The sequence below is a fragment of the Panthera leo genome, chromosome B4 (assembly GCF_018350215.1).
Source record: "Panthera leo isolate Ple1 chromosome B4, P.leo_Ple1_pat1.1, whole genome shotgun sequence".
Lineage (NCBI taxonomy): Eukaryota > Metazoa > Chordata > Mammalia > Carnivora > Felidae > Panthera > Panthera leo.
The window spans coordinates 104,757,538-104,784,334 of record NC_056685.1 but is presented as its reverse complement, the minus strand read 5'-3'; the positions used below and the strand labels follow the sequence as shown (position 1 = coordinate 104,784,334).

At 37.8% G+C, this 26,797-nt stretch overlaps 1 protein-coding gene and 1 pseudogene across 9 annotated transcripts in view; one reads left to right on the top strand and one right to left on the bottom strand.

Moving 5' to 3' along the window:
• Nucleotides 1–26,797, bottom strand: part of METTL25 (methyltransferase like 25) — a 161,923-nt gene that overhangs the window by 68,756 nt on the left and 66,370 nt on the right. For all 9 annotated transcript variants that reach the window (XR_006204974.1, XR_006204975.1, XR_006204972.1 and 6 more), the window contains exons 6-7: nt 6,410–6,504; nt 2,793–2,822 (exon numbers count right to left, since the gene is read on the bottom strand). Coding sequence is in view for 3 of the 9 variants with exons in the window: in XM_042947259.1 (XP_042803193.1) it covers nt 2,793–2,822; nt 6,410–6,504 (125 nt within the window). In the remaining 6 variants the exon portion in view is untranslated. The remainder of the gene's footprint in view (nt 1–2,792; nt 2,823–6,409; nt 6,505–26,797) is intronic.
• On the top strand, nt 19,456–20,207 carry LOC122223965 (annotated as a pseudogene).

Below are 26,797 nucleotides of genomic sequence, written 5' to 3'. Positions count from 1 at the left end.
TAAGGTGAAAACCCCAAACTGTGCAATGACTGGTAGTTTTAAAGACAGAGTTCAGTACACTGTACAAATTCCCTGAGTCAAACTTCTTTCCCTTTTCCTTCAGAGCACAACATTGTTATTTTCGTCTGTTTTCAACTAGAATATGTTTGGATTCAGACGGAGTCTAGCATAAAATACAATTTTGCCTGTGTGCTCAGATAGAAAACTTACTCTACTGCTCCTCTCTCATCTGACCTCAAGTTCCTACACTGTGGGCCCCAGGCGCTGAGGCTACAAAAAAACACAAGTTGGGAGCTGAGGGTGAACCATTGTTTCTTGCATCTTCACCTAATGGCACTGACTTCTTAAATCACTGGAGAATGTCTGACTTGCAGGATTTTGACAGAGCACTTGGAAAGGGCACGTGTTATATCCTTCCAAGATGGTGGGGATAGTGGGGAGGGTGATTCTAGTCGGAAATGGTGTTAGGAATACCAAAATCCCCAGTTCAGCTCCTAAAATAATGCACTGAAAGCAGACATACTTGAATACTCCTACGAAATTTGTAACCTTCAAAAGGTATATTTCTTAAATAAAATCTCTTTCTAAATGCAACGCCTTGACGTAAGACAAACTCTGATTTGTAAACTTTCTTTCTAGAAGACTGCTCCAAAACATATCATTCAAAATTTTCCATCTCTGCACATATTTTTCATTTGGCATTTTTTTCATCTTGAGTAATTCTTTTTGTAGTACCAAAAATCTCTATCATCCGTCCCTTCCTTCTCCCCATATCCCTTCAGTTTTCTCACAAAAATGCTGAAATCCTCTTTCATATATTGACACCTATTGTTCTATTGACATTTAAGGCATTTTTAGAAATATATTATTACATGAAGTAAAATATTAGTATTATAAATGGTTTATAAAGTTCTTAACTTTTTATTTACTTAGCTATACAATAAACAGGAACTTTAATTTTACATGAATTTTACATGAAACTTCCAAAAATAGTTGAGCTGGTATTTGAACTGAAGAAGCCTAGCTCTGATGTCCACATATAAAGCCATGATGCTATATGGCCTCTTGGACACTTGGGCAGGGATGGTGTCATTAGTTTTTATTCAATACTTCAGTCAGGAAAAAAAATCTTAAAAATAAAGTTTCCATACCTATGCCTTTGAGAAAAATTATATAAACGGTATCAAGGTAATTTAGAAAAGAATGCATATTTATATTGTTATTAAAAACTGGTTAAAGATGACAAAAAACCCCCAAGAAATGCATTTAAACAAGAGATCATACAGAAATGCAATGCACAGAGAAATAAAAACAGGATAGAATAAATCATCATTCCTTAGTTATCCTGAATAAATAAGAGCCTTACAGCTGTTCGCTAAGAGAAAGGGAAGAGAGTTATGAAGTGCCTTCAAACGTGCATTCCTGGGATAACTGGGTCTATCCATCCTGGTAAATACAGATGGAGGCATGTGGGAAGGGAGTCAACATCTCCCCAGCACCCTGTGTCTGACAATTCCAAGAATAAACTGGATGTGGCTCAGAGTTTACTTTCTCTCCTTCACAAATGATAAATCAACCTAACACTTTAATGCATCTTAAATCGGAGGGAGCAAAAAGCACACGCTTAAAGTATATATCTTAGGCATGCATTTTACAGGTCTAGTGGAGACGGCACTAAGCTGGAAGTCAGTACTCTGCAATTAATTAAGGGAGGTAGAATGCACTATTAAACTTCTGCTGTGTATCATGTTCTCATGTAAGTTTGGGATAATACTCAACTTATAAGATTGACTGTAAACATGAATAAGCACTTGGGAAACTGAAAAACACCACAAAAATGCACAGGGACATTATGATGAAGGCTCTTTTCTCTTCCAGATCCTAGGGAACCACTAGACTCATAAGCAGTACAACTGCAAACCAGCAGTTTGAGACGAAAGCCCACATAACTCAACAATATGCCCTAATGCCTTTAAAAAAATCAGCTTTTATCAATTTTTAGATAGGAACAACAAATATATTTAAGAAAAAAAGTTCTTAGCATTGAGCCTGGGCCAGAGTAAATACTCAGTATATATTTGCTGCTATTATCATTTTAAATTATAATTATTTAAAAAAATTCAAATTGACATATTAATGTTCCTTGAAAAGAAGCAAAAAGAGATTTCTAACATTTAGGTACAACAAGAAAAATCCTGTGAAAAGCTTAAAAAGAACAGCTAAAAAAACTTTTAGAAATTCTTAATATGTTTCATCAATCATAAAATAGAGAATAAGGCAATTTTATGGACATTTTGGGGGATATATTTAACTTCTGTTTATATGTGCAAGTCCATTTGGCTATTTCAACTAATGACCAATCAAGTTAATAAGGAAAAAAAAACAAACAAAAAAAACAACAAAAAAACAATGCAGGTAGGTCTGTGTTTTGGACTGTAGTTAAAAAATAAATTGAATGCTATACTGTGTTTATCTTTGCTCCAACTAAGCCCATAAGAGCCTGATAGTCAGCAATAGCAGTCTTTGGAAATATTCATAGACTGTTTAGTGTATTATGAAGAAATGACACATTAGTACAAGAATATAATGTGGACATTTTCTTAAAAGTTCAATTTCCTTTTTCTGGAAGTTCACTTCTCTTTTAAAGAGAAACTTCTAGAAAATGTACAAATTTGAATAAGAAGAGGTGACAAGAAGACAGGTTTTAAGTTCATCAGCAGGTCAAGTAAGAAGAGTACTTTAAGAAAACTATCCTGTCCATCTGCTGTATTAGAGTAAACACTTGTACTTACCCCTTGGCCAACCGCAACCCGTTCCAATGCCTTTAGAGAAAAAATAAGGAGAAAAAAGTAAGACAAAGACTGCTGGTATATTTAGTCTTATCTTATAAGACTTATAAACACACTGTATAAAGGCTTATAAAAGTGACATTTAAAAAGATTAATTAAGTGATAATGTGTAAGTTTACACATTTACAAGTGTTAATATCATTGAGGAATGTTAACCAGTATAGTTGTATACTCTAGGGTTGATTTATAATAGATGTGTGTCATGTACACAAACACATACACACCCAATTGTATATACTCCTTGAATTTTAGAAAGAATAAGAAAACGAAAGAAATAAAAGAACATGGTCTTGGCTCACTTTTAGCTGTTTAGCAGAAACAATCAAATCCAAATCTATTATTATATGTGTGTATATAATAAACATGTTTATATACTACTTCTAAGTGTATTCTCTTCTAATTTTTTATAAACATATAGTTGCCTTTTATTGTACAAGGTTTTATTGAACAGATTATAGGTGAAAATTTAGTTTAGAATAGTATGTATAGTTTTGGTTGGCCTGGTCTACAAATTCAAATCAAAGTCACATATGATCAAGTGCCCAAAAGAGAAAGAATACATATTTTTACAATTTTCTATATAGCTGGTTTTACATTTATATTTATTTAAGATCCAGATGATTTTACAAAGTATTTCCTCATATTTCCAGTAAATATGCATAACCAAACATATATAAAAGATACATCTGAAAGATTTATCATAGTTTCAGTATGGAATAAAGGCTTCTAAAACTTCCATTTTTAAGAGACAAACATTTCTACATTTATAAAGTTTTAAAACTGAATTACATTAATATTTCAATATTTACCTTTATTTTTTAAATTTTAATTAGAAAATATTTCAAAATAGAGTAGTAAAATATAATAGATCTACATATACTTCCTATTCAATTTTAGAATACCCATGTTTGCTTCAGGTTGCTATTCTTCATAAATAATAACTCACATACTTTTAAAACTGAAAGATAATTTACAGATTATCCTGTGTAAGTACAATTTTTGCAGAGGCACAAGTTCACTGGCAAGGTAAAATAAGTTGCCATAGTTGTATAGCTAGTTAGCAAGTGAGCAGGAAGTAAAAACTTGTTCTTTGAACCTTAACTTCACCTGCCCTCATACCATTAAGATTTAGTGGGAAAATGAGTTCACTGTATAAGAAGTTGCTTCGCAGAAATTATTTGAAGAAAAAAATTATAATTCTCCAAAGACTTGAATGATACCTTCACCTAACATCTAGAGCCAGAGTTTTAGGAATACAGGAGCAAATTATTACATAATTTTCATATTAAATTAAATAGCAACAGGCCCAGAATAAGTTTATTATTGAAGAAAACATTGATTTTCTTTTACAGTACTGTCTGTGCTCATTTCAGATTAGATTTTTGTGTTACAGCTTTGGCTAACAGGCTGAACTGAATAAAGAAACATGGGTTTTTAATAATAAACTGTTTGGTGTTGATAAAAGTGTCTACTTTTAGATAAGAATAACTAGTTAAAAGTAGTCAATACCAAGACTACTTTTAGTATGTGTTGCTGATGACGGACTTTAGAAATACAAATGATAAATTTTGGTTACGTAATAAAAGATAACCAGGTAGGTGATAAGAAGTTTCTTGCAAACATTAGTATTTTTCTTGGCCAATAAATAAAGATAATGAAGAAAATATATACCAAGTGTTAATCGAAAATATTTTGCAGTTTTATCAAGCTTAAAGTATGCTGACATGATTGTGCTAATCTAATTTAAATTTATCTCTGGTTAGTACCCTTAACAATTTTTCAAAGCATCACCAGAAAGTTCTCCTTTCTCGATCTCTTTTTTTTTTTAACCCCTGTAACTTTGATTATTTGTGGAAAAGGTCAGTTATGGAGTAAAATACAATTAACAAAAAATACATCAAAAAAATGTTCCTTAGCATCCAAAAAAGCCAAAGTAGTCAGGGACTGCAATGGAGCCAAGGAGAGGGGCATTCCATAGGAAGCTCACATTGGGCAGAGAAAGTTATTAAGTGCAGTGTGGTCTATACATTAAATATTCTAAAATTTATTTTTCAAAACCTCTTCTTTATGTTTCTTTGAATGTTTATTTTTATAGCAAACATTTTTGTTTTGTGGGTACCATATATTCTTTTATCTCTGTAAGGGATATTAATAGTTATTTTATATTATTTTATTTTGTATAGTCTCCATTTCCTCCAAGTTGCTTTTCTTCAGTTTTTCTGATCTCTGTTCTTTCATGTTAGATTTTCCTTATACATCTAGTGATCCTTGGCTGTCTGTTGATAATTAAAATGGGGGTATTGTAAATGTGATTAGAAGTACTGTGCTTATGAGTGAGGACTGTTACTTGTAGGCTTTATCATAAAGGTGACATGTGTCCTGCTTTATTGTAAAATCCCTGATGCCAGCATCATTAGGTCTTTTTTCTTAGGTTAGTCAGATTCCCTAATTTCTTGCCTGAAGAGTATAATCCTGGCTGCTGCATTCTGAGAACTAAGTCATTTCAAGAATTACTTGTCACTATAACATGACCCCGAATAAACATTACTAGCAGATATAGTGAAAGAACAAGATAATTTCCCAGAAAAGCATTTTAAGAGGACTTTAAAAATTATTATTTGAGCATAAATAGATTTCTATGATAATACTAGGATCTGTGACCTAGAACACTGGTGTGCTATTTTTTATATTGCTGTATAAACTGGCAGAGAAATAATGGTCATAGAATAATTAATTTATCTTGGGGTTGGACATCAAACACATTATTTAATCAACTATATTTGAAATTTCTAATGACAAAAAATAACTTAGATGTTTTAACGTGCACCTATTCTTTATAAACTAACATAACACCATGAACAGAAAATACCACAGGTTAAAGTGTTCTAGGTGGAAGGACACAAGCCAAATAAGGCACATTAAAGGCTTTATTTAATTAGATAGTTACTTCCAGGTACCTTATTAATATCTTTCCCATTCTATAAAAAATTAGGAGGGACGCCTGGGTGGCTCAGTTGGTTAAGCGTCTGACTTCAGCTCAGGTCATGGTCTCGCACTTTGTGGGTTGGAGCCCCGCATTGGGCTCTGTGCTGACAGCTCAGAGCCTGGAGCCTGCTTTGGATTCTGTCTCCCTCTCTCTCTGCCCCTCCCCCACTAATACTCTGTCTCACTCTCTCTCAAGAATAAACATTAAAAAAAAAAATTAGTAGACCAAATGATCTACTATAAACACATACAAACATACCACAGAACTGTGAATAAAGCACTGAACTAATTCGGTGTTTAACACTTGGTAGCTGGTACATTTTATATGGTAATTAAAGTAATTATATATAAAAAATTATATGTAAAAAAGTATAACTATAAATTGTTACCACACTGCATGTAAAGTAGATAATGCTGGAAGGGCAAGTGATTTTTTAATCAAAATTTGCAATGCACAAAAGCATTAATAATGATGCTCTGCAAAACTTGGCATTTAATTCATGATATCAGCCAACAATAATAAATTCTGTAACATCTGGATAAAGTTCTTAGTCCAGAAAAAAATATAATCATACCAAACATGCCGACATTCTGGCATTACGACCACAGCACCATCTCTCTTCCTTTAAATAATGGCACATTGGAAATCCCCACTTGTCTTGGGTGCTTTCTGCAGATGGAGGAAAAATATGGATTATTTAAATAAGATTCTTCCTCTTTCAGTTAAAGTAAACAATCTATTGAGAAAGAAAAGCAGTTATTGAGAGAGTCAAACAGTAGTTAAACATGGAGGTAGTAATGTTTAACAGTTCATTCCAATCTGTTAATTGAAAGCATATTAATGTTATGAAAGTGGTATTTTCAACAACAGCTGTTTTGTGTTTAAGCTCTAGGTCTGATACTAACCAATTTGCCAAAATTATTTTTTCTAAGATTTAGCAAGAGCAATTTAAAATGGAAGTACTCTTTATGTTCAGTGTAACTATAGGAAATAAGTAATGAGATTCTTGCCATTTATTGCTGACCTGACTTTCTAAAAAAAAAATGATTTATTAAATGAAATTTGGCAATTTATTATAGAACAATATTAATTCATCCCTAACAATGATGAAGCATCAATTATTTTTTCAGCCACTATATTCACTTTCCAGAAAAAGAACAGCTGTATAAGCTCTTCTTTCTTCCTTGTATTAACAGGCTGCAATATTTTCAATTGTGATTCAATTTGGCTCAATTGCATATATGGTTTAAGTAACAACAACAAAAATCAACATTCACGGTTTAATCACACATATCTTTTGCCCAACTCACTTACAGAGTTCTGTACATGATTTGCTGATGTCCAAATCCTTATGCAAAACTATTAATTACATAGGGGTTTTGAAAAGGAAAACAAATGAGTTTCTTTTTTAAATTGAAGCCTGGAAAATAAGAGCTTAAATTTTATCAAGACTATGACAATTAAAAGAAAAATAAGAGGGGAGTCCCGGAAGATGGCGGCGTAGGAGGACGCGGGGCTCACAGCGCGTCCTGCCGAGCACTTAGATTCCACCTACACCTGCCTAAAGAACCCAGAAAACCGCCAGAGGATTAGCAGAACGGAGTCTCCGGAGTCAAGCGCAGACTAGAGGCCCACGGAAGAGGGTAGGAAGGGCGGCGAGGCCGTGCGCGCTCCACGGACTGGCGGGAGGGAGCCGGGGCGGAGGGGCGGCTCGCCGGCCAAGCGGAGCCCCCGAGTCTGGCTGGCAAAAGCGGAGGGGCCGGACGGACTGTGTTCCGACAGCAAGCGCGACTTAGCGTCTGGGAGGTCATAAGTTAACAGCTCTGCTCGGAAAGCGGGAAGGCTGGAGGACAAAGGGAGGGAGAGCTGCTGAGCCCCCGGACGGCAGAGCTCAGCTTGGCGGGGAACAAAGGCGCCAGCGCCATCTCCCCCGCCCATCCCCCAGCCAAAATCCCAAAGGGAACCAGTTCCTGCCAGGGAACTTGCTCGCTCCGCGCAAACACCCAACTCTGTGCTTCTGCGGAGCCACCCCTCTGGCAGCGGGTCTGACTCCCTTCCGCTGCCACAGGGCTCCTCCTGAAGTGGATCACCTAAGGAGAAGCGAGCTAAGCCTGCCCCTCCACCCCCACCCCGTGCACCTTGCCTACCCACCCCAGCTAATATGCCAGATCCCCAGCAACACAAGCCTGGCAGTGTGCAAGTAGCCCAGACGGGACACGCCACCCCACAGTGAATCCCGCCCCTAGGAGAGGGGAAGAGAAGGCACACACCAGTCTGACTGTGGCCCCAGCAGTGGGCTGGGGGCAGACATCGGGTCGGACTGCGGCCCCGCCCACTAACTCCAGTTATACACCACAGCACAGGGGAAGTGCACTGCAGGTCCTCACCACGCAAGGGAATCTCCAAAATGACCAAACGGAAGAATTCCCCTCAGAAGAATCTCCAGGAAATAACAACAGCTAATGAACTGATCAAAAAGGATTTAAATAATATAACAGAAAGTGAATTTAGAATAATAGTCATAAAATTAATCGCTGGGCTTGAAAACAGTATACAGGACAGCAGAGAATCTCTTGCCACAAAGATCGAGGGACTAAGGAACAGTCACGAGGAGTTGAAAAACGCTTTAAACGAAATGCAAAACAAAATGGAATCCACGATGGCTCGGCTTGAAGAGGCAGAGGAGAGAATAGGTGAACTAGAAGATAAAGTTATGGAGAAAGAGGAAGCTGAAAGAAAGAGAGATAAAAAAATCCAGGAGTATGAGGGGAAAATTAGAGAACTAAGTGATACACTAAAAAAAAATAATATACGCATAATTGGTATCCCAGAGGAGGAAGAGAGAGGGAAAGGTGCTGAAGGGGTACTTGAACAAATTATAGCTGAGAACTTCCCTGAACTGGGGAAGGAAAAAGGCATTGAAATCCAAGAGGCACAGAGAACTCCCTTCAGACGTAACTTGAATCGATCTTCTGCACGACATATCATAGTGAAACTGGCAAAATACAAGGATAAAGAGAAAATTCTGAAAGCAGCAAGGGATAAACGTGCCCTCACATATAAAGGGAGACCTATAAGACTCGTGACTGATCTCTCCTTTGAAACTTGGCAGGCCAGAAAGGCTTGGCACGATATCTACAGTGTGCTAAACAGAAAAAATATGCAGCCGAGAATCCTTTATCCAGCAAGTCTGTCATTTAGAATAGAAGGAGAGATAAAGGTCTTCCCAAACAAACAAAAACTGAAGGAATTTGTCACCACGAAACCAGCCCTACAAGAGATCCTAAGGGGGATCCTGTGAGACAAAGTACCAGAGACATCACTACAAGCATAAAACATACAGACATCACAATGACTCTAAACCCATATCTTTCTATAATAACCCTGAATGTAAATGGATTAAATGCGCCAACTAAAAGACATAGGGTATCAGAATGGATAAAAAAGCAAGACCCATCTATTTGCTGTCTACAAGAGACTCATTTTAGATCTGAGGACACCTTTAGATTGAGAGTGAGGGGATGGAGAACTATTTATCATGCTCCTGGAAGCCAAAAGAAAGCTGGAGTAGCCATACTTATATCAGACAAACTAGACTTTAAATTAAAGGCTGTAACAAGAGATGAAGAAGGGCATTATATAATAATCACAGGGTCTATCCACCAGGAAGAGCTAACTATTATAAATGTCTATGCGCCAAATACCCGAGCCCCCAGATATATAAAACAATTACTCATAAACATAAGCAACCTTATTGACAAGAATGTGGTCATTGCAGGGGACTTTAACACCCCACTTACAGAAATGGATAGATCATCTAGACACACAGTCAATAAAGAAACAAGGGCCCTGAATGATACATTGGATCAGATGGACTTGACAGATATATTTAGAACTCTGCATCCCAAAGCAACAGAATATACTTTCTTCTCGAGTGCACATGGAACATTCTCCAAGATAGATCATATACTGGGTCACAAAACAGCCCTTCATAAGTTTACAAGAATTGAAATTATACCATGCATACTTTCAGACCACAATGCTATGAAGCTTGAAATCAACCACAGGAAAAAGTCTGGAAAACCTCCAAAAGCATGGAGGTTAAAGAACACCCTACTAACGAATGAGTGGGTCAACCAGGCAATTAGAGAAGAAATTAAAATATACATGGAAACAAACGAAAATGAAAATACAACAATCCAAACGCTCTGGGATGCAGCGAAGGCAGTCCTGAGAGGAAAATACATTGCAATCCAGGCCTATCTCAAGAAACAAGAAAAATCCCAAATACAAAATCTAACAGCACACCTAAAGGAAATAGAAGCAGAACAGCAAAGGCAGCCTAAACCCAGCAGAAGAAGAGAAATAATAAAGATCAGAGCAGAAATAAACAATATAGAATCTAAAAAAACTGTAGAGCAGATCAACGAAACCAAGAGTTGGTTTTTTGAAAAAATAAACAAAATTGACAAACCTCTAGCCAGGCTTCTCAAAAAGAAAAGGGAGATGACCCAAATAGATAAAATCATGAATGAAAATGGAATGATTACAACCAATCCCTCAGAGATACAAACAATTATCAGGGAATACTATGAAAAATTATATGCCAGCAAATTGGACAACCTGGAAGAAATGGACAAATTTCTAAACACCCACACTCTTCCAAAACTCAATCAGGAGGAAATAGAAAGCTTGAACAGACCCATAACCAGCGAAGAAATTGAATCGGTTATCAAAAATCTCCCAACAAATAAGAGTCCAGGACCAGATGGCTTCCCAGGGGAGTTCTACCAGACATTTAAAGCAGAGATAATACCTATCCTTCTCAAGCTATTCCAAGAAATAGAAAGGGAAGGAAAATTTCCAGACTCATTCTATGAAGCCAGTATTACTTTGATTCCTAAACCAGACAGAGACCCAGTAAAAAAAGAGAACTACAGGCCAATATCCCTGATGAATATGGATGCAAAAATTCTTAATAAGATACTTGCAAATCGAATTCAACAGCATATAAAAAGAATTATTCACCATGATCAAGTGGGATTCATTCCTGGGATGCAGGGCTGGTTCAACATTCGCAAATCGATCAACGTGATACATCACATTAACAAAAAAAAAGAGAAGAACCATATGATCCTGTCAATCGATGCAGAAAAGGCCTTTGACAAAATCCAGCACCCTTTCTTAATAAAAACCCTTGAGAAAGTCGGGATAGAAGGAACATACTTAAAGATCATAAAGGCCATTTATGAAAAGCCCACAGCTAACATCATCCTCAACGGGGAAAAACTGAGAGCTTTTTCCCTGAGATCAGGAACACGACAGGGATGCCCACTGTCACCGCTCTTGTTTAACATAGTGCTGGAAGTTCTAGCATCAGCAATCAGACAACAAAAGGAAATCAAAGGCATCAAAATTGGCAAAGATGAAGTCAAGCTGTCGCTTTTTGCAGATGACATGATATTATACATGGAAAATCCGATAGACTCCACCAAAAGTCTGCTAGAACTGATACATGAATTCAGCAAAGTTGCAGGATACAAAATCAATGTGCAGAAATCAGTTGCATTCTTATACACTAACAATGAAGCAACAGAAAGACAAATGAAGAAACTGATCCCATTCACAATTGCACCAAGAAGCATAAAATACCTAGGAATAAATCTAACCAAAGATGTAAAAGATCTGTATGCTGAAAACTATAGAAAGCTTATGCAGGTAATTGAAGAAGATATAAAGAAATGGAAAGACATTCCGTGCTCATGGATTGGAAGAATAAATATTGTCAAAATGTCAATACTACCCAAAGCTATCTACACATTCAATGCAATCCCAATCAAAATTGCACCAGCATTCTTCTCGAAACTAGAACAAGCAATCCTAAAATTCATATGGAACCACAAAAGGCCCCGAATAGCCAAAGTAATTTTGAAGAAGAAGACCAAAGCAGGAGGCATCACAATCCCAGACTTTAGCCTCTACTACAAAGCTGTCATCATCAAGTCAGCATGGTATTGGCATAAAAACAGACACATAGACCAATGGCATAGAATAGAAACCCCAGAACTAGACCCACAAACGTATGGCCAACTCATCTTTGACAAAGCAGGAAAGAACATCCAATGGAAAAAAGACAGTCTCTTTAACAAATGGTGCTGGGAGAACTGGACAGCAACATGCAGAAGGTTGAAACTAGACCACTTTCTCACACCATTCACAAAAATAAACTCAAAATGGATAAAGGACCTGAATGTGAGACAGGAAACCATCAAAACCTTAGAGGAGAAAGCAGGAAAAGACCTCTCTGACCTCAGCCGTAGCAATCTCTTACTCGGCACATCCCCAAAGGCAAGGGAATTAAAAGCAAAAGTGAATTACTGGGACCTTATGAAGATAAAAAGCTTCTGCACAGCAAAGGAAACAACCAACAAAACTAAAAGGCAACCAACGGAATGGGAAAAGATATTTGCAAATGACACATCGGACAAAGGGCTAGTATCCAAAATCTATAAAGAGCTCATCAAACTCCACACCCGAAAAACAAATAACCCAGTGAAGAAATGGGCAGAAAACATGAATAGACACTTCTCTAAAGAAGACATCCGGATGGCCAACAGGCACATGAAAAGATGTTCAACGTCGCTCCTTATCAGGGAAATACAAATCAAAACCACACTCAGATATCACCTCACGCCAGTCAGAGTGGCCAAAATGAAGAAATCAGGAGACTATAGATGCTGGAGAGGATGTGGAGAAACAGGAACCCTCTTGCACTGTTGGTGGGAATGCAAATTGGTGCAGCCGCTCTGGAAAGCAGTGTGGAGGTTCCTCAGAAAATTAAAAATAGACCTACCCTATGACCCAGCAATAGCACTGCTAGGAATTTACCCAAGGGATACAGGAGTACTGATGCATAGGGGCACCTGTACCCCAATGTTTATAGCGGCACTCTCAACAATAGCCAAATTATGGAAAGAGCCTAAATGTCCATCAACTGATGAATGGATAAAGAAATTGTGGTTTATATACACAATGGAATACTACGTGGCAATGAGAAAAAATGAAATATGGCCTTTTGTAGCAACATGGATGGAACTGGAGAGTGTGATGCTAAGTGAAATAAGCCATACAGAGAAAGACAGATACCATATGGTTTCACTCTTATGTGGATCCTGAGAAACATAACAGAAACCCATGGGGGAGGGGAAGGAAAAAAAAAAAAAAAAAAAAAAGAGGCTAGAGTGGGAGAGAGCCAAAGCATAAGAGACTGTTAAAAACTGAGAACAAACTGAGGGTTGATGGGGGGTGGGAGGGAGGGCAGGGTGGGAGGGAGGGCAGGGTGGGTGATGGGTATTGAGGAGGGCACCTTTTGGGATGAGCACTGGGTGTTGTATGGAAACCAATTTGACAGTAAATTTCATATATTAAAAAATAAAAAAAATAAAAAATAAATAAATAAATAAAAGAAAAATAAGAAAAATATAAATTTTCCCTTAGGTTAAAAAGTAAAAATAGAATTAAAACTTTGAAAACATAAAAAACTCTTTAAAAGAAAATACTGTTGAAGTAGATTCAACTAAATACATTTCTCTGCTATAAAGGATCAGATGACTTTTGATTAAAATAGAGAAAGTTTAAATTTCATGAAGATCAGAAGCCTGTGAAAGTGGTTTCCTTCTGTTCATAAATTAAGATTTATGATAGGCCTTACTGATAATCAGATGGAAGATATGGACCTTACTCTGGGAATATAAATAATAATAATGCTAGTGTTTATACAGCACTTAATATTGTGAGGCACTATTGCTTTAACTGCTTTAAATGTATTAACTAGTTTTAGTCCCTACAGCAATTCTATGAGGTAGGTACAGTACTATACGCACGGTTTAGCTAGGGAAACTAAGCACACACAGGTTAAGTAAACTGCCTAAGTTGCAAAATATAGCACATGGTGAGGTAGGATTTAAACCTAGGCAATTGGGACTCCAGAGGCCATGCTCTTAACCACCAAGCTATATAAACAACTTCAATTACAAATGCATAGGACTTGTGGAGCCCTTGAAGCCTATCCAGGTCCTGGGGATCCTTGGACTACTTCCTCTATTTCCTAGATGACCTGAAATAGCAAGTTGAGTTTTATTTAAGGTTTTACAATTTTACTGAGATGTGATTACTGCTAAATGAAAGAATAACTGTAAAGTTTTTTTTTTTTTTTTCTTATAACCAAAAAGAGAAATATCTAGAGCTTACTGTAAAGGGTAAGGGGCTAGAGAGATGGGTTTGTGCTATTTTATTAAGAATAGTTAGGAAACATGCTAACCAATAAAATAGTTGGGTCTTCCTTGTCGCCCCCCTCCATCCCACATCCATTCTCTTCCTGTAGACAGGAATAGAAATTAAATGCATGATGGGATTAGTCCTGGCAGTCTTTAGAAAGACAGTGGTGAAGCTGTGAGTGTGTGGTAGGGAAGAGAGGGGTGGGAATTATTCAGAAGAATGCAGAGTTTTGGGATTCCCAATTGATTTCTAGTAATAAAGGGAAGATGAAGGCAGGGATACATAGGATTCCTGGTATCCCTCTCTATTTTAGATGACACGAACATGGAAGCCAGCAGAAAAGACTTCTGAACACATGGGGCTGTCATTAGAAAACTGGAGGCTAATAAAAGATGGTCTTTACTTCACACATGTTCACTAATTTGTGCTGATGAAGGTGATGAGAGTAGAGAAAGGTTAAGATGTTCCTTAGGGCTCATAAACCTATTCTTTACTCCCACAATAAAGGCCTATATAGAAGGGTAATTTTTGTGTATAAGAGAGCTTCCTCTCCAACCCTACATTAACTGTAGTGGGAGAAGGACAGTCTTACTCAATGTATATGGCTCCCTGAATCCCTAGCCAAAACACCTAAGTTCCTAGGGCAGTTTATAGGAACTGCCAGCCTTGGCTCAGGGCTATGTGAAATGCCATTAAAGCCTCTCTCCTTTGGACACCTGGTGGTTGTGGAATCTCCTTGAAGTTTTCTGAATCTACATCACAGTTTCCTCTGTGACTGAGGTCATGGTGGCCTCACAGTTCTGCTCATTTTTTAACAAAGAGCAAACAACTGATACAGAGACAAGACACCCTCAAAGTCAAAGAAAGCCTTTCATGTGCAGGTTCAATATTATCTTTGGACCCTATTTCACCAGCTTCATTCTGACTGCAGTGAAGAATGAAGCTCCCTTCTATGTCCTGAATCTAAGTCACAGAGTTCACTGTTTCTATTGTTATATATTTATCTCCTATTTAACTGTGTTCATAAATTCAGATCTAGTCAAAGTGAGCTTTAACCACCTTTATCAGTTATTTCCCCGGGGATCACTTTTATGCTATCTTTAAATGATAGTTTTAGAATAGATAAAGTCTCCTTTTTTTTTTTTTTCATCTATCCCATTTCTTCTCTGTTGGCTTTAGAAATCCATCCATCTCATAAAAGTAGAGATTCTACTAATTTTTCCTTCTTATGTTAATAATATTACCATCTACTTAACTAAACAAGTTTGAACTTTAGAACCATCTTCTATTATTCTTTCCTTTAATCCCCCAGTTCTTTTAGTTATATCCTTAATTATATCCTTAAACATAGCCTCTTATTTTTTTTTAATTTTTTTAATCTTTATTATTTATTTTTGAGAGAGAGAGAGAGAGAGAGAGAGAGAGAGGGAGAGAGAATGAGCAGGGGAGGGGGCAGAGAGAGAGGGAGACATAGAATCCGAAGCAGGCTCCAGGCTCTGTGCTACCAACTCAGAGCCCCATGCGGGGCTCGAACCCACAAACCGTGAGATCATGACCTGAGCCGAAGTTGGACACTTGACCGACTGAGCCACCCAGGCGCCCCAAACATATCCTCTTAATTATACCTTCTTTTCATTTTCAGTCTTCATTAGCTTTTGACTAGGTAAATGTAATACCTACTAATTCTTTTTCTTTTTCCTTTAGTCTTGTCCATCCTTTACATTAAGAGTAACATTATCTTTCTAAAATAGACACATCTAACCATGTTACTCCAACAGCTCTTGCTTCCCTCACCACTAGCATCTATGAGATAAAACCCAGTACTTTTCTTACTGTGAATTTCAGGAGGTTCTGATGCTCCCTCTTTATAACATTCTCTTCCTCTGGTTCCATGATACCATGCTCTCTTATTTGAGGCCTGATGCTCATCATATCCCCTGACAGTTTGTTATTTTCTGTCTATTAAATTAGACATAAGGATTAATGCATAAGAATTAATCCTATCTCACCCTTTATACTTTTTTGAGGAAAGATTTTGCAAACTCAAGTGCTTTCAGTTGGTAAATAAGTGTGTGAAGCAGCTAGATACAATAAAATAGGTAATCATCAATTTTCATGGTAACCAAGTATCACATTTGCCCAGTCTTACTGCTATTTAAAGAACAATTGGAGCATAACACAACTGTCAAAATTGCCAAAAATGGGCCCGTGGGCACTATCAGAGCCAGTGTGCAACCCCTGTTCTATCTGTGTGCTTTCCCTAGGCAGCCTTACCTATACCTCAATTTACACTGACAATTCCTGGATTAATTTCCTAGGTCAGCTATAACAAATTACCATACACTTGGTAGCTTAAAACAACAAAAAGGTATTCTCTCACTGTTCTGGAGGCTAGAAGTCTGAAATCAAGGTATGGGCTGGGTCATGCTCCCTTTGAGGCTGTAGGGAAGAGCCTTTCCTTGCCCTTTCTTAGGATCTAGTGGTTGCTGACAATCCTTGGCATTTCAGGGCTTGTGGCTGTACCACTCCAGTTTCTGCCTCTGTCATCCCTCTGGGTCTCTGTGTATCCTCTCCTCTTCTTATGAGGACACTAACTATTGGATTTAGGGTCCACCTTATTCCAGTATGACCTCATGTTAACTAGTTAAATCTATAAATACCCTATACCTAAATGAGGTCACATTCTGAGGTTCTGAGTTGACACGACTTTTTGGGACACACTATTCAACCTACTCCAATTCCTAAATTATATCTTCAACCTCTTCTCTAAGATCTAATTCTGATCACCAATAGCCTAACCACCAACTCCAAATGGATATTTCATTGGCACCTGATAATCAACATGTCCAAAATCTAAATAACTGAATGACAAAACCAGATGTCCTAAAGTTTCCTATTTCGGTGACTGGCATCAACATTTACTCATTTACATGAGTCAAAAAGCTCAGGAATCTTTTCACTTTCCCATATATAGCATGTTTTAGAAATTCCAGCTTATTTTTCTCCTAAATGTTCCTCAAATCCATTAATATTCTCTATTTCCACCATCCCAAACTACCTGCACTGCTATGAAAGCCTCTTGATTGGTTACCAACACCCACTCTTGCTCCTTATTTCAGTTTTAATACTGCAAAGTGATATTTTAAAATATAAACTTCATCAGTTCCCTTCCCCGCTTAATAGATCCTTCTTTTCCTTTCAAGATTAAAAGCCAAGAAACAGACACTTAACAATAGAGAACAAACTGATGGTCACCAGAGGGGAGATGGGTGGGAGGATAGGTGAAATAGGTGACAGGGATTAAGGAGAGCATTTGTTTTGATGAGCATCAGGTGATGTATGGAAGTGTTGAATCATTATATTGTACACCTGAAACTAATATTACATTGTACGTTAACTAACGGGGATTTTTAACTAGAAACTTAAAAAAACACAAAAAACAAAAAAACATTAAGACTCTGTTCCTTAACTATATCTGCTTGTGCCTACCTCTCCAGCTTCATTTCATACCTTGTTCTCTGTTTCAGCCTTTTGTTCCACTTTCCGTTCTCTAAACTGGTAAAATACCTATCTCAAAGCTTTGGAATTTTCTATGGTAAGCCATAGATTTCCACACTATATCCCATGATTCTCCTACACCTATATCTTGTAAATAGCCCCTTTGTAAGTAAACTCATTTCAAATTATTCCAATGATGCAAACCCTCCATCTACTTACTGTTAACTTCCTGACCGACACCCATTTCACTTAGAATAAGACTTGTAATATCCTATGCAGCTCTACGTGATCGATACTCTCCACCCAGAGCTATTGCCTCCCTGAGCTCCTCTCCTACTGGTCTTCCTCATGTCCACTCTGGCTTCTTACTATTCGTCAAATATGTCAGTTTATTCCACTTGTGTGGAATGATTTTCCCCCAGCTACTCACTTGGTGACTCACTTACCTTTTTCATGTCTTTGCTAAAATCTCACCTTTTAATGAAGTTTCTCCTGACCCTGTATTTAATTTACTTACTTAGATTGTTTATTATTTATTCTCCTCCTTCTATTCTCATCCAATGTATTCTTCTTTTTTCATTTGAGAGAGAGAGAGAGAGAGAGAGAGAGAGAGAGAGAGAGAGAGAGAAAGAGCGCGCATGAGTGAGGGAGGGGGCAGAGGGAGACAGAATCTTAAGCAGTCTCCATTCTGACACAGGGCTTGATCTCATGACCCTGGGATCACAACCTAAGCTGAAATCAAGAGCTGGATGCTCAAATGATTGAGCCACCCAGCCACCCCCGTATCCAATGTATTCTTGATCTGAACTTTTATAACTATTTCCTAAATAGTCTCCCTGTCCCTGATCTAGCTCCATGTCAATCTATCCTCTCTACATCCCCAAATCACTACCTTTCAGAAATGTAGATGAGTATATGCAACTCCTTTGCATTAAACCACTACACAAGAGATATTTTTATGGAACAAAATGTATTTTGTTTCCCACTGAATAATATTCTGACACCTCAGAACAGCATTCCTGGCTCTCAATATCTGGTCCTAATTTGCTTTTGACCATATTTTCAGTTTCTAATACCATCACCTTCAACTCACTCTCAGATACACATCTACATGGACTTATTTCACTCAGAAAAAGCCACAGTTTCTGCCTCTATGTTTCTTCTCCAAAAGTTCTCAAAATGTCCTTTCCTATCTCAGTCATTTTTCTAAATGAAGACCAAACATTGCCTCTTTTAAAAATCTTTCTCTTATCCCTTAGTTATGAAAAATTATTCTCTCTTCTAGTCTTAACAGTGTTTGGTTTATACATCCATCATTTATCACTTCTTTCATCCATTTTTTAAAATAATTCACAGTCATAGTTGATTAAGGTCTATGGGCCAGGAATATATCACTCTCAGATATGCATGAAAGTTCTTTGTAATTGCTTCTTAATTCCTCACTAGATCACCAGCTTCCCTAAGGGGAAAGAGAGTGTCTCACTTATCTGACATCATCTAGTGTCTCCTACAGAACTTTGTTGAATTGAGTAAAAACAATTAGATAGATGAACCAGTATTATATACATGCCCTCATTATATTTTGGAAAAAGAGATATTCTTTTTAAGTTTCTTTAAACCTAAATGAAATTTGAGTGGAATGATTTTATCTGGGAAAAAGAAACAGGTGTTACGCTTTTAAATATATAAATTTTTGTCACCAAAGTTAATAATCTTAATTTACATTACACCTCCCTAAATAGAGGGTTTTAGAATCTTATTTAAAATCACAATAACCATTACTGAAATACATAAAAGGTTGGGGGGTAGGATAGAAAAAAACATATGGGCCTTTCCCAAGAGACTATGGTACTCAACAAGAATCACTCGCAGGGTGGCAGAATGATCGTCAACAACACTGAGAGCATCCTAATGTTTTAATACTGTGTGGAACTTACGTTCAAAGACATGAAGAAGGTGCCTGTGGCCTTCAAAGAGACCAAGAAGTCCTTCATGGTGCTGTTTTATCTGATGAAGGACTGTGAGATCAAGCAGCCTGTGTTTGGTGCAAACTACATCAAGAGGACAGTGAAGGCTGGAGCAGGAGGTGGCTGGGAAGGCTCTGAGACATACAAGTTGAACTTTATGGTAGGGAGTGCCATCATGTTTGGACAACAGATACTGCAAGTGGCATCTCAAGCCTCCCAAGGTGAAGCCCCCAAAACAGAGTCTATGGGTATTCCTTACATGCTCAGTGGGACCTAGGTCTTTCCCCTGTCAATGGAATGTATCCACTGCCCCCACTTGAGGTTCCAGGACCTCCCATGATGGATGGGGTCATGGGTTATGTGCCCCATCCTAGGCCCATGGAACCTCCAGTCAGCAGCCCTGAAGTCCCCTCCACTCCTGGAGCTGAAGGTAAAGCTGCAGAAGTGGCTGCCAGAGACTATTACAATCTGGGTAACCCACATGATGTCTACACTCCCACGAACCAGCTTCGGCCACCTTCCTACTACCCGTCTCCCCATGGAAGAAGAACCAGCATACCCTTCCTGCTCCTGCCTCCCACCCCTGCTCACTCTTCCCTACCCTTCCTTCCCCTTGGGACTGAGAGGTGATGGAAGGGCCTTGTTCTTCCTCCAGGTCTGATTATAAACCACTTCCTAGGGACTGGTGTTGAGGGAAAGGGGGCCCCTTGACTCGGGAGCCATGCCTCCCAGCTTCTCAGGCTAGCCCAGAGCCCACGGCGCTGATTGGATGCACTTCCCTCTCACCATCCCTGGTGCTCTCCTCAGGAGCATGGGTGATCATCTCGTTCCTGTCTTGCTCTGGTAGCTTCTACTCACAGAGGGACTTTCTGGCCACCTTGTCTACTCAGTACAGCTCCCTCATTTGAGAATCTACGTTATATTCAGCCTTGTGAGCTCCCTCAGATCAGCCTCGTATGTCTTCCTGAGGGCCTCTGCCAGGCCCCCTTCACGTTCCCTCCACTCTGGTCTGTGCCTAACCGTGAAAGGCCACCTTTTCAGTGGACTGTCAGCCCTCATTCCTATCCCAGCCTGCCTCCAGCCCGTCACACTCACCTTCCCCTCCCTGACCTGTCCTTGGTCATTTGTTGCCACCGCATTGTGACTTTTGGAACTTTAACACGAGCTTCCAGGCGGTGGGTGCCATCAATGCCAGGCCGCAGCAACAGGGAGGGAGCCCACTGCTTCCCTCCTAGTGCTTTTGGCATTTGTTTCTCTTTGCCTTCTTGCTTTTCCCTCTAGAAGGAACTTCCCAGACTGGAACTGGAGAATGAATGTTCATCCCACTATGACATCTGAGGACTGCTGGATGGGCTGGAACAAAGGCTCCTGACCCCTAGGGCCTGGCCTGAGCCTGTGTGCTGACCATGGCCTCTTACCAGCCCCTCACCCTGACCTCTTCCCTTTAAGTTTCATGCCTAATTGGTGATATACCCCCTAGAGGCACTAAAATTTGCTCTCATTTGCTTCTGGACTGGCCGTGAAGTGAGGAGATGGTTATTTATTTTTTTTATTTTTTTTTTTTATTTTTTTTATTTTTTTTTTTTATTTTTTAATATATGAAATTTACTGTCAAATTGGTTTCCATACAACACCCAGTGCTCATCCCAAAAGGTACCCTCCTCAATACCCATCACTCACCCTGCCCTCCCTCCCACCCCCCATCAACCCTCAGTTTGTTCTCAGTTTTTAACAGTCTCTTATGCTTTGGCTCTCTCCCACTCTAACCTCTTTTTTTTTTTTTTTTTCCTTCCCCTCCCCCATGGGTTTCTGTTATGTTTCTCAGGATCCACATAAGAGTGAAACCATATGGTATCTGTCTTTCTCTGTATGGCTTATTTCACTTAGCATCACACTCTCCAGTTCCATCCATGTTGCTACAAAAGGCCATATTTCATTTTTTCTCATTGCCACGTAGTATTCCATTGTGTATATAAACCACAATTTCTTTATCCATTCATCAGTTGATGGACATTTAGGCTCTTTCCATAATTTGGCTATTGTTGAGAGTGCCGCTATAAACATTGGGGTACAGGTGCCCCTATGCATCAGTACTCCTGTATCCCTTGGATAAATTCCTAGCAGTGCTATTGCTGGGTCATAGGGTAGGTCTATTTTTAATTTTCTGAGGAACGAGGAGATGGTTATTTAAAGAGAATTGCATTTACTTGACAAAACAACCAGTTAATATACTAATGTGAAATAAGCCTTGTTTGCACCTGGATGTATTTACTGAAAATGCGAAGTAGTAAAATGAAGTGACTGGGCGGGGGGGTGGGGTGGGGGTGGGGGAGAATACATAAGGTAAGTGATTTTTGAAAAATTGTGGTTTGATCACCATATACCTCACCCTCCTCTCTCTTGTGTAGTTTCTTTTACTGTTCATAACCTGACATTACATTTCTACTTATTTGTTTTCCAATTGCCTGATGCCTTATTAGAATATAAGCTTGATAAGGGTGGGGGCTTTGTTTTGTTCAATCTTGTATCCCTAGTACTTAGGATAGTGACTAGCATGTGATAGACACCCAATAAGTATTTCTTATATGAATGAAAAAAAATTACAAAATCCTGGAGTAAACCAAAGTAAAACTGGGCAAGATTAACATGACTACCTGAAACAACAACATATAAATGAAGATACAATTTACACCCCAGAGAGGAGAAATTGACATCCTAAAGACAACAATTCTCTCCATAATGATCTTTAAATTCAATGCACGACAATTAAAATCCCAACAGATTTTTTCATGGATCCTAACAATCTAATTTAAAACCCATTCAATACATGAATCATCTAAATCAGCTTTTACTTTGAATTTGGTCAGCAAAGTTTATTATGCCCATATATTATAAAGAAAATGAACTAATTTTAAAATCATTTTTTCTAAGCACAAAACATTTTGCAACTTTCCATATAAATTTGCATTATAAACTACACATACTTTAATCCTAAATGAAAGACTTAAGTAAATTTTTCTACTTAAGCCTTATTAAATGTTTGATGTGATCAGCATTTTGATTCTCCTTGAGCAAGCTGTTTGGATAAATAAAATATTTCTTCTCCAAACATTGAAGTGGCTCCAAATTGCTAGTATTTCATACGTACTTTTAATATTAACTATCTCCTTCCTATGTTTTTTTTGCATCCATACTACAAATATGACAAAGAGCTCTAGTAAAATATGAAACAAAGATGCCTATTGTTTGACTTTCCTAGTTGGTATTGTTCACGGAGTGTGCACTGCCATGCCATCTGTAATTGACAACCCCAGACAATGGATGGACGGCTGTCATCAATCCTTGCTTAACTAAAATCTCTTCTTTTGTGAAACTCATTCAGTAATCCTGTACTTGGTCTCTAAAACGAGTAAAATTGTATTTGTATGTCTTTTCGTTGAGAGAGCAATTAAGTAAAATTGTCACTTTTAAAAATACATAAAGTCAAACCCTTTTGAAAGAGAAAATGCATGAGGTTAGCTAAGAAAACTCTGAAAAAAATGAGAACTTTGGGGGACTTCCTCTACCAGATTTCAAAGGTTCCAATAAACTATATTAATTAAGGAAGAATAGTATTATCAGACGAATCAACCGATGAAGGGAGTAGAAGAGAACTCATAAATACATTACACGATAAAGGTGTCATTTTATATCAGTGTGGCAAAGCATGGATTATTCAATAAATAGCATTTAGAAAACTATAAGATTACAGACATTTCTTGAATCATACATACAAAATAAACCCAGATAGATTATGGAACTAGGTAAAACAAAAACTATAACTATAAAAGAGGAGAAAATTATAAAACAAATGTTAACCAATACAGGAGAAGCTAAGTAGAATATGATATGTCCATTCCATGGAATACTTTGTAGTGTGTAAAACAAATGTATGAAAAGAGCTCCAAGATATGTTGCTAAGTAAAAGGGCAAAACTATATTGTTCTTCTTCTTCTTTTTTTTAATCACACCTTCTTGCTCGTCTTTCTTATCTTCCCAACCTCCTCTGGAATGTGCTTGGGTTCAGTCTCTGTACTTCTTCATTTCTATTCCCTAAGTGATCTCATTCAGACTATCTATATGTTAATAACTTGCAAATTTTTTACATTTGACCCATATTTGTCCTCAGGAATCCAGAATTATCTATCCAATTCATAACGCAACTTCTGCACTTGAATTTCTAAGAGGCATGTCAAACTCAACCTATCCCAAACAACTTCCCTCTCAATTTTACTCTTTCTGCAGTCATATCCAGTTCACTAAATGACAACTCCACCTTTCCACTGTTTCAGTTCAAATACTTTTGAGGTATGCCCTTTTTTCCATTCTTTTCCACACCTCCACTGTCAATAATTATGCTGACAATACTTTAAAACTATATCCAAAATTTAATAATTTCTTCCTAATCTTCCCCTCTAACCTAAACCACCATTATCTCTCACCTAGTTTATTGCTCACCTGAATTATAGCTTCCTAAATGATCTCTGTGCTTTGGCCTTTAACTATGTTTCAGTCGTATTGGTCCTTTTGGTGTTCCTTGAAGTAGCAAGCAAGCTCCTGCCTTGGGCTTTTTACCTGCTGTTCCCTCTGCCTGGAACACTCATCCTCCAAGATAACCGCATGGTTTCCTCCATCATCTTTCAACTGTCTACATACATGTTATCTTAAAAAAGCCTTCCCTGGCTACTCTATATAAAATACCATCTCTCCTCATCCCACTCTTACTCACTTTGCTTTAATTTTCTTAATAGCACTTATCACCATCTGATATACAATATATATATATTAAATGACATGCAAGCAGGAGCTTTTTTTCCCCTTCAATCTCTGTAGCTTCCAGAAAAGTACATGGCACACTGTAGACACACAATAAATATTTGTTGAGAGAATGGATAGATGAATGGATGAATGATTACATTCAAATGATTCCTTTCCTCAAAAAACCCCAAGATATTTGTACATATGTATATGTATCTGCCCATATACAAATACAGAAGCATGAGAAGGGATTATCATTGTGGGTAGTGACACAGAACAAAGACTTTCACTTTTTACTATATATTTGTATACTTTTAGAATTTTTTTTATAATGATAATATATTTATGTACTACTGATGCTAAAAGGTAAATATATAAAAAATGTTGCTTAATATTTTGAATGCATTCAGTTCAATTATTAAGCTTATTTTTTGTGTGACATGCATCTATATCATTTTTATAATGTTTATAATAAAGATAAAATATAGGTTGATAGGTATTTTAATGTTTTTCACAAAATATTGTTACTTTAACATAGGTCAACTACACATCATTTACCAGCCCTTTTATCTGTTTTTAAATTTAGTTTCTGTTCCATGTCATTCTCTTCAAGGACGGACTAAGACTTCTTAGGCTTCCTTAAAAGTATTCTTCAAGGGAATCTGAAGACTTGCCATGTGAGACTGATACACTCTCAAGTAAAGATAATGTTTGGATTTTAGTTGTAAAAATTTAGGAACTTATTTCTAACAGAGTTTTATAGGTTGAAATTAGCATAGAGGCTATAGGACAATTCTATGAAAATTTCTTGATTTTCATTTCAACTTTTAAATGAGGTTAAGTGAATATGGTATTCAAAATATTACCTAAAGATAAAAGACATATTAAAATTATATTAAACTGCCCAGATTTCCTTTTTTTTTTTTGTAGATGTTCTTTCTCTATTTTTTTAAATCAAATTTGTTGTTAAATTGGTTTCCGTACAACACCCAGCGCTCATCCCAACAGGTGCCCTCCTCAATGACCATCACCCTCTTTCCCTTCCTCCCCACCCCCCCCCCCCATCAACCCTCAGTTTGTTCTCAGTATTCAAGAGTCTCTTATGGTTTGCCTCCTTCCCTCTCTGTAGCTTTCCCCCACCCCACCCCCTCCCCCCTGGTCTTCTGTTGAGTTGCTCAGAATCCACATATGAGTGAAAACATATGGTATCTGTCTTTCTCTGCCTGACTTATTTCACTTAGCATAACACTCTCCAGTTCCATCCACGTTGCTACAAAAGGCCATATTTCATTCTTTCTCATTACCAAGTAGTATTCCATTGTATATATAAACCACATGTTCTTTATCCATTCATCAGTTGATGGACATTTAGGCTCTTTCCATAATTTGGCTATTGTTGAAAGTGCTGCTATAAACATTGGGGTACAAGTGCCCCTATGCATCAGCACTCCTGTATTCCCTGGGTAAATTCCTAGCAGTGCTATTGCTGGGTCATAGGGTAGATCTATTTTTAATTTTTTGAGGAACCTCCACACTGTTTTCCAGAGTGGCTGCACCAGTTTGCATTCCCGACCAACAGTGCAAGAGGGTTCCCGTTTCTCCACATCCTCTCCAGCATCTATAGTCTCCCGGTTTGTTCATTTTAGCCACTCTGACCGGCAAGAGGTGGTATCTCAGTGTGGTTTTGATTTGTATTTCCCTGATGAGGAGTGACGTTGAGCAGATCTTTTCATGTGCCTGTTGGCCATCTGAATGTCTTCTTTAGAAAAGTGTCTATTCATGTCCTCTGCCCAGTTCTTCACCAGATTATTTGTTTTTTGGGTGTGGAGTTTGGTGAGTTCTTTACAGATTTTGGATACTAGCCCTTTATCCAATACGTCAGTTGCAAATATATTTTCCCATTCCATCGGTTGCCTTTTAGTTTTGTTGATTGTTTCCTTTGCAGTGCAGAAGCTTTTTATATTGATGAGGTCACAATAGTTCATTTTTGCTTTTAATTCCCTTGCCTTTGGAGATGTGTCAAGTAAAAAATTGCTGTGGCTGAGGTCAGAGAGGTTTTTTTCCTGCTTTCTCCTCTAGCGTTTTGATAGTTTCCTGTCTTACATTCAGGTCCTTCATCCATTTTGGGTTTATCTTTGTGAATGGTGTATTCTGCATGTTGCTGTCCAGTTCTCCCAGCACCATTTGTTAAAGAGACCATCTTTTTTCCATCAGATATTCTTTCCTGCTTTGTCAAAGATTAGTTGGCCATACATTTGTGGGTCCAATTCTGGAGTCTCTATTCTATGTGTCTGTTTTTGTGACACTACCATGCTGTCTTGATGATTACAGCTTTGTAGTAGAGGTTAAAGTCTGGGATTGTGATGCCTCCCGGTTTGGTTTTCTTCTTCAATATTACTTTGGCTACCATACAAATTTTAGGA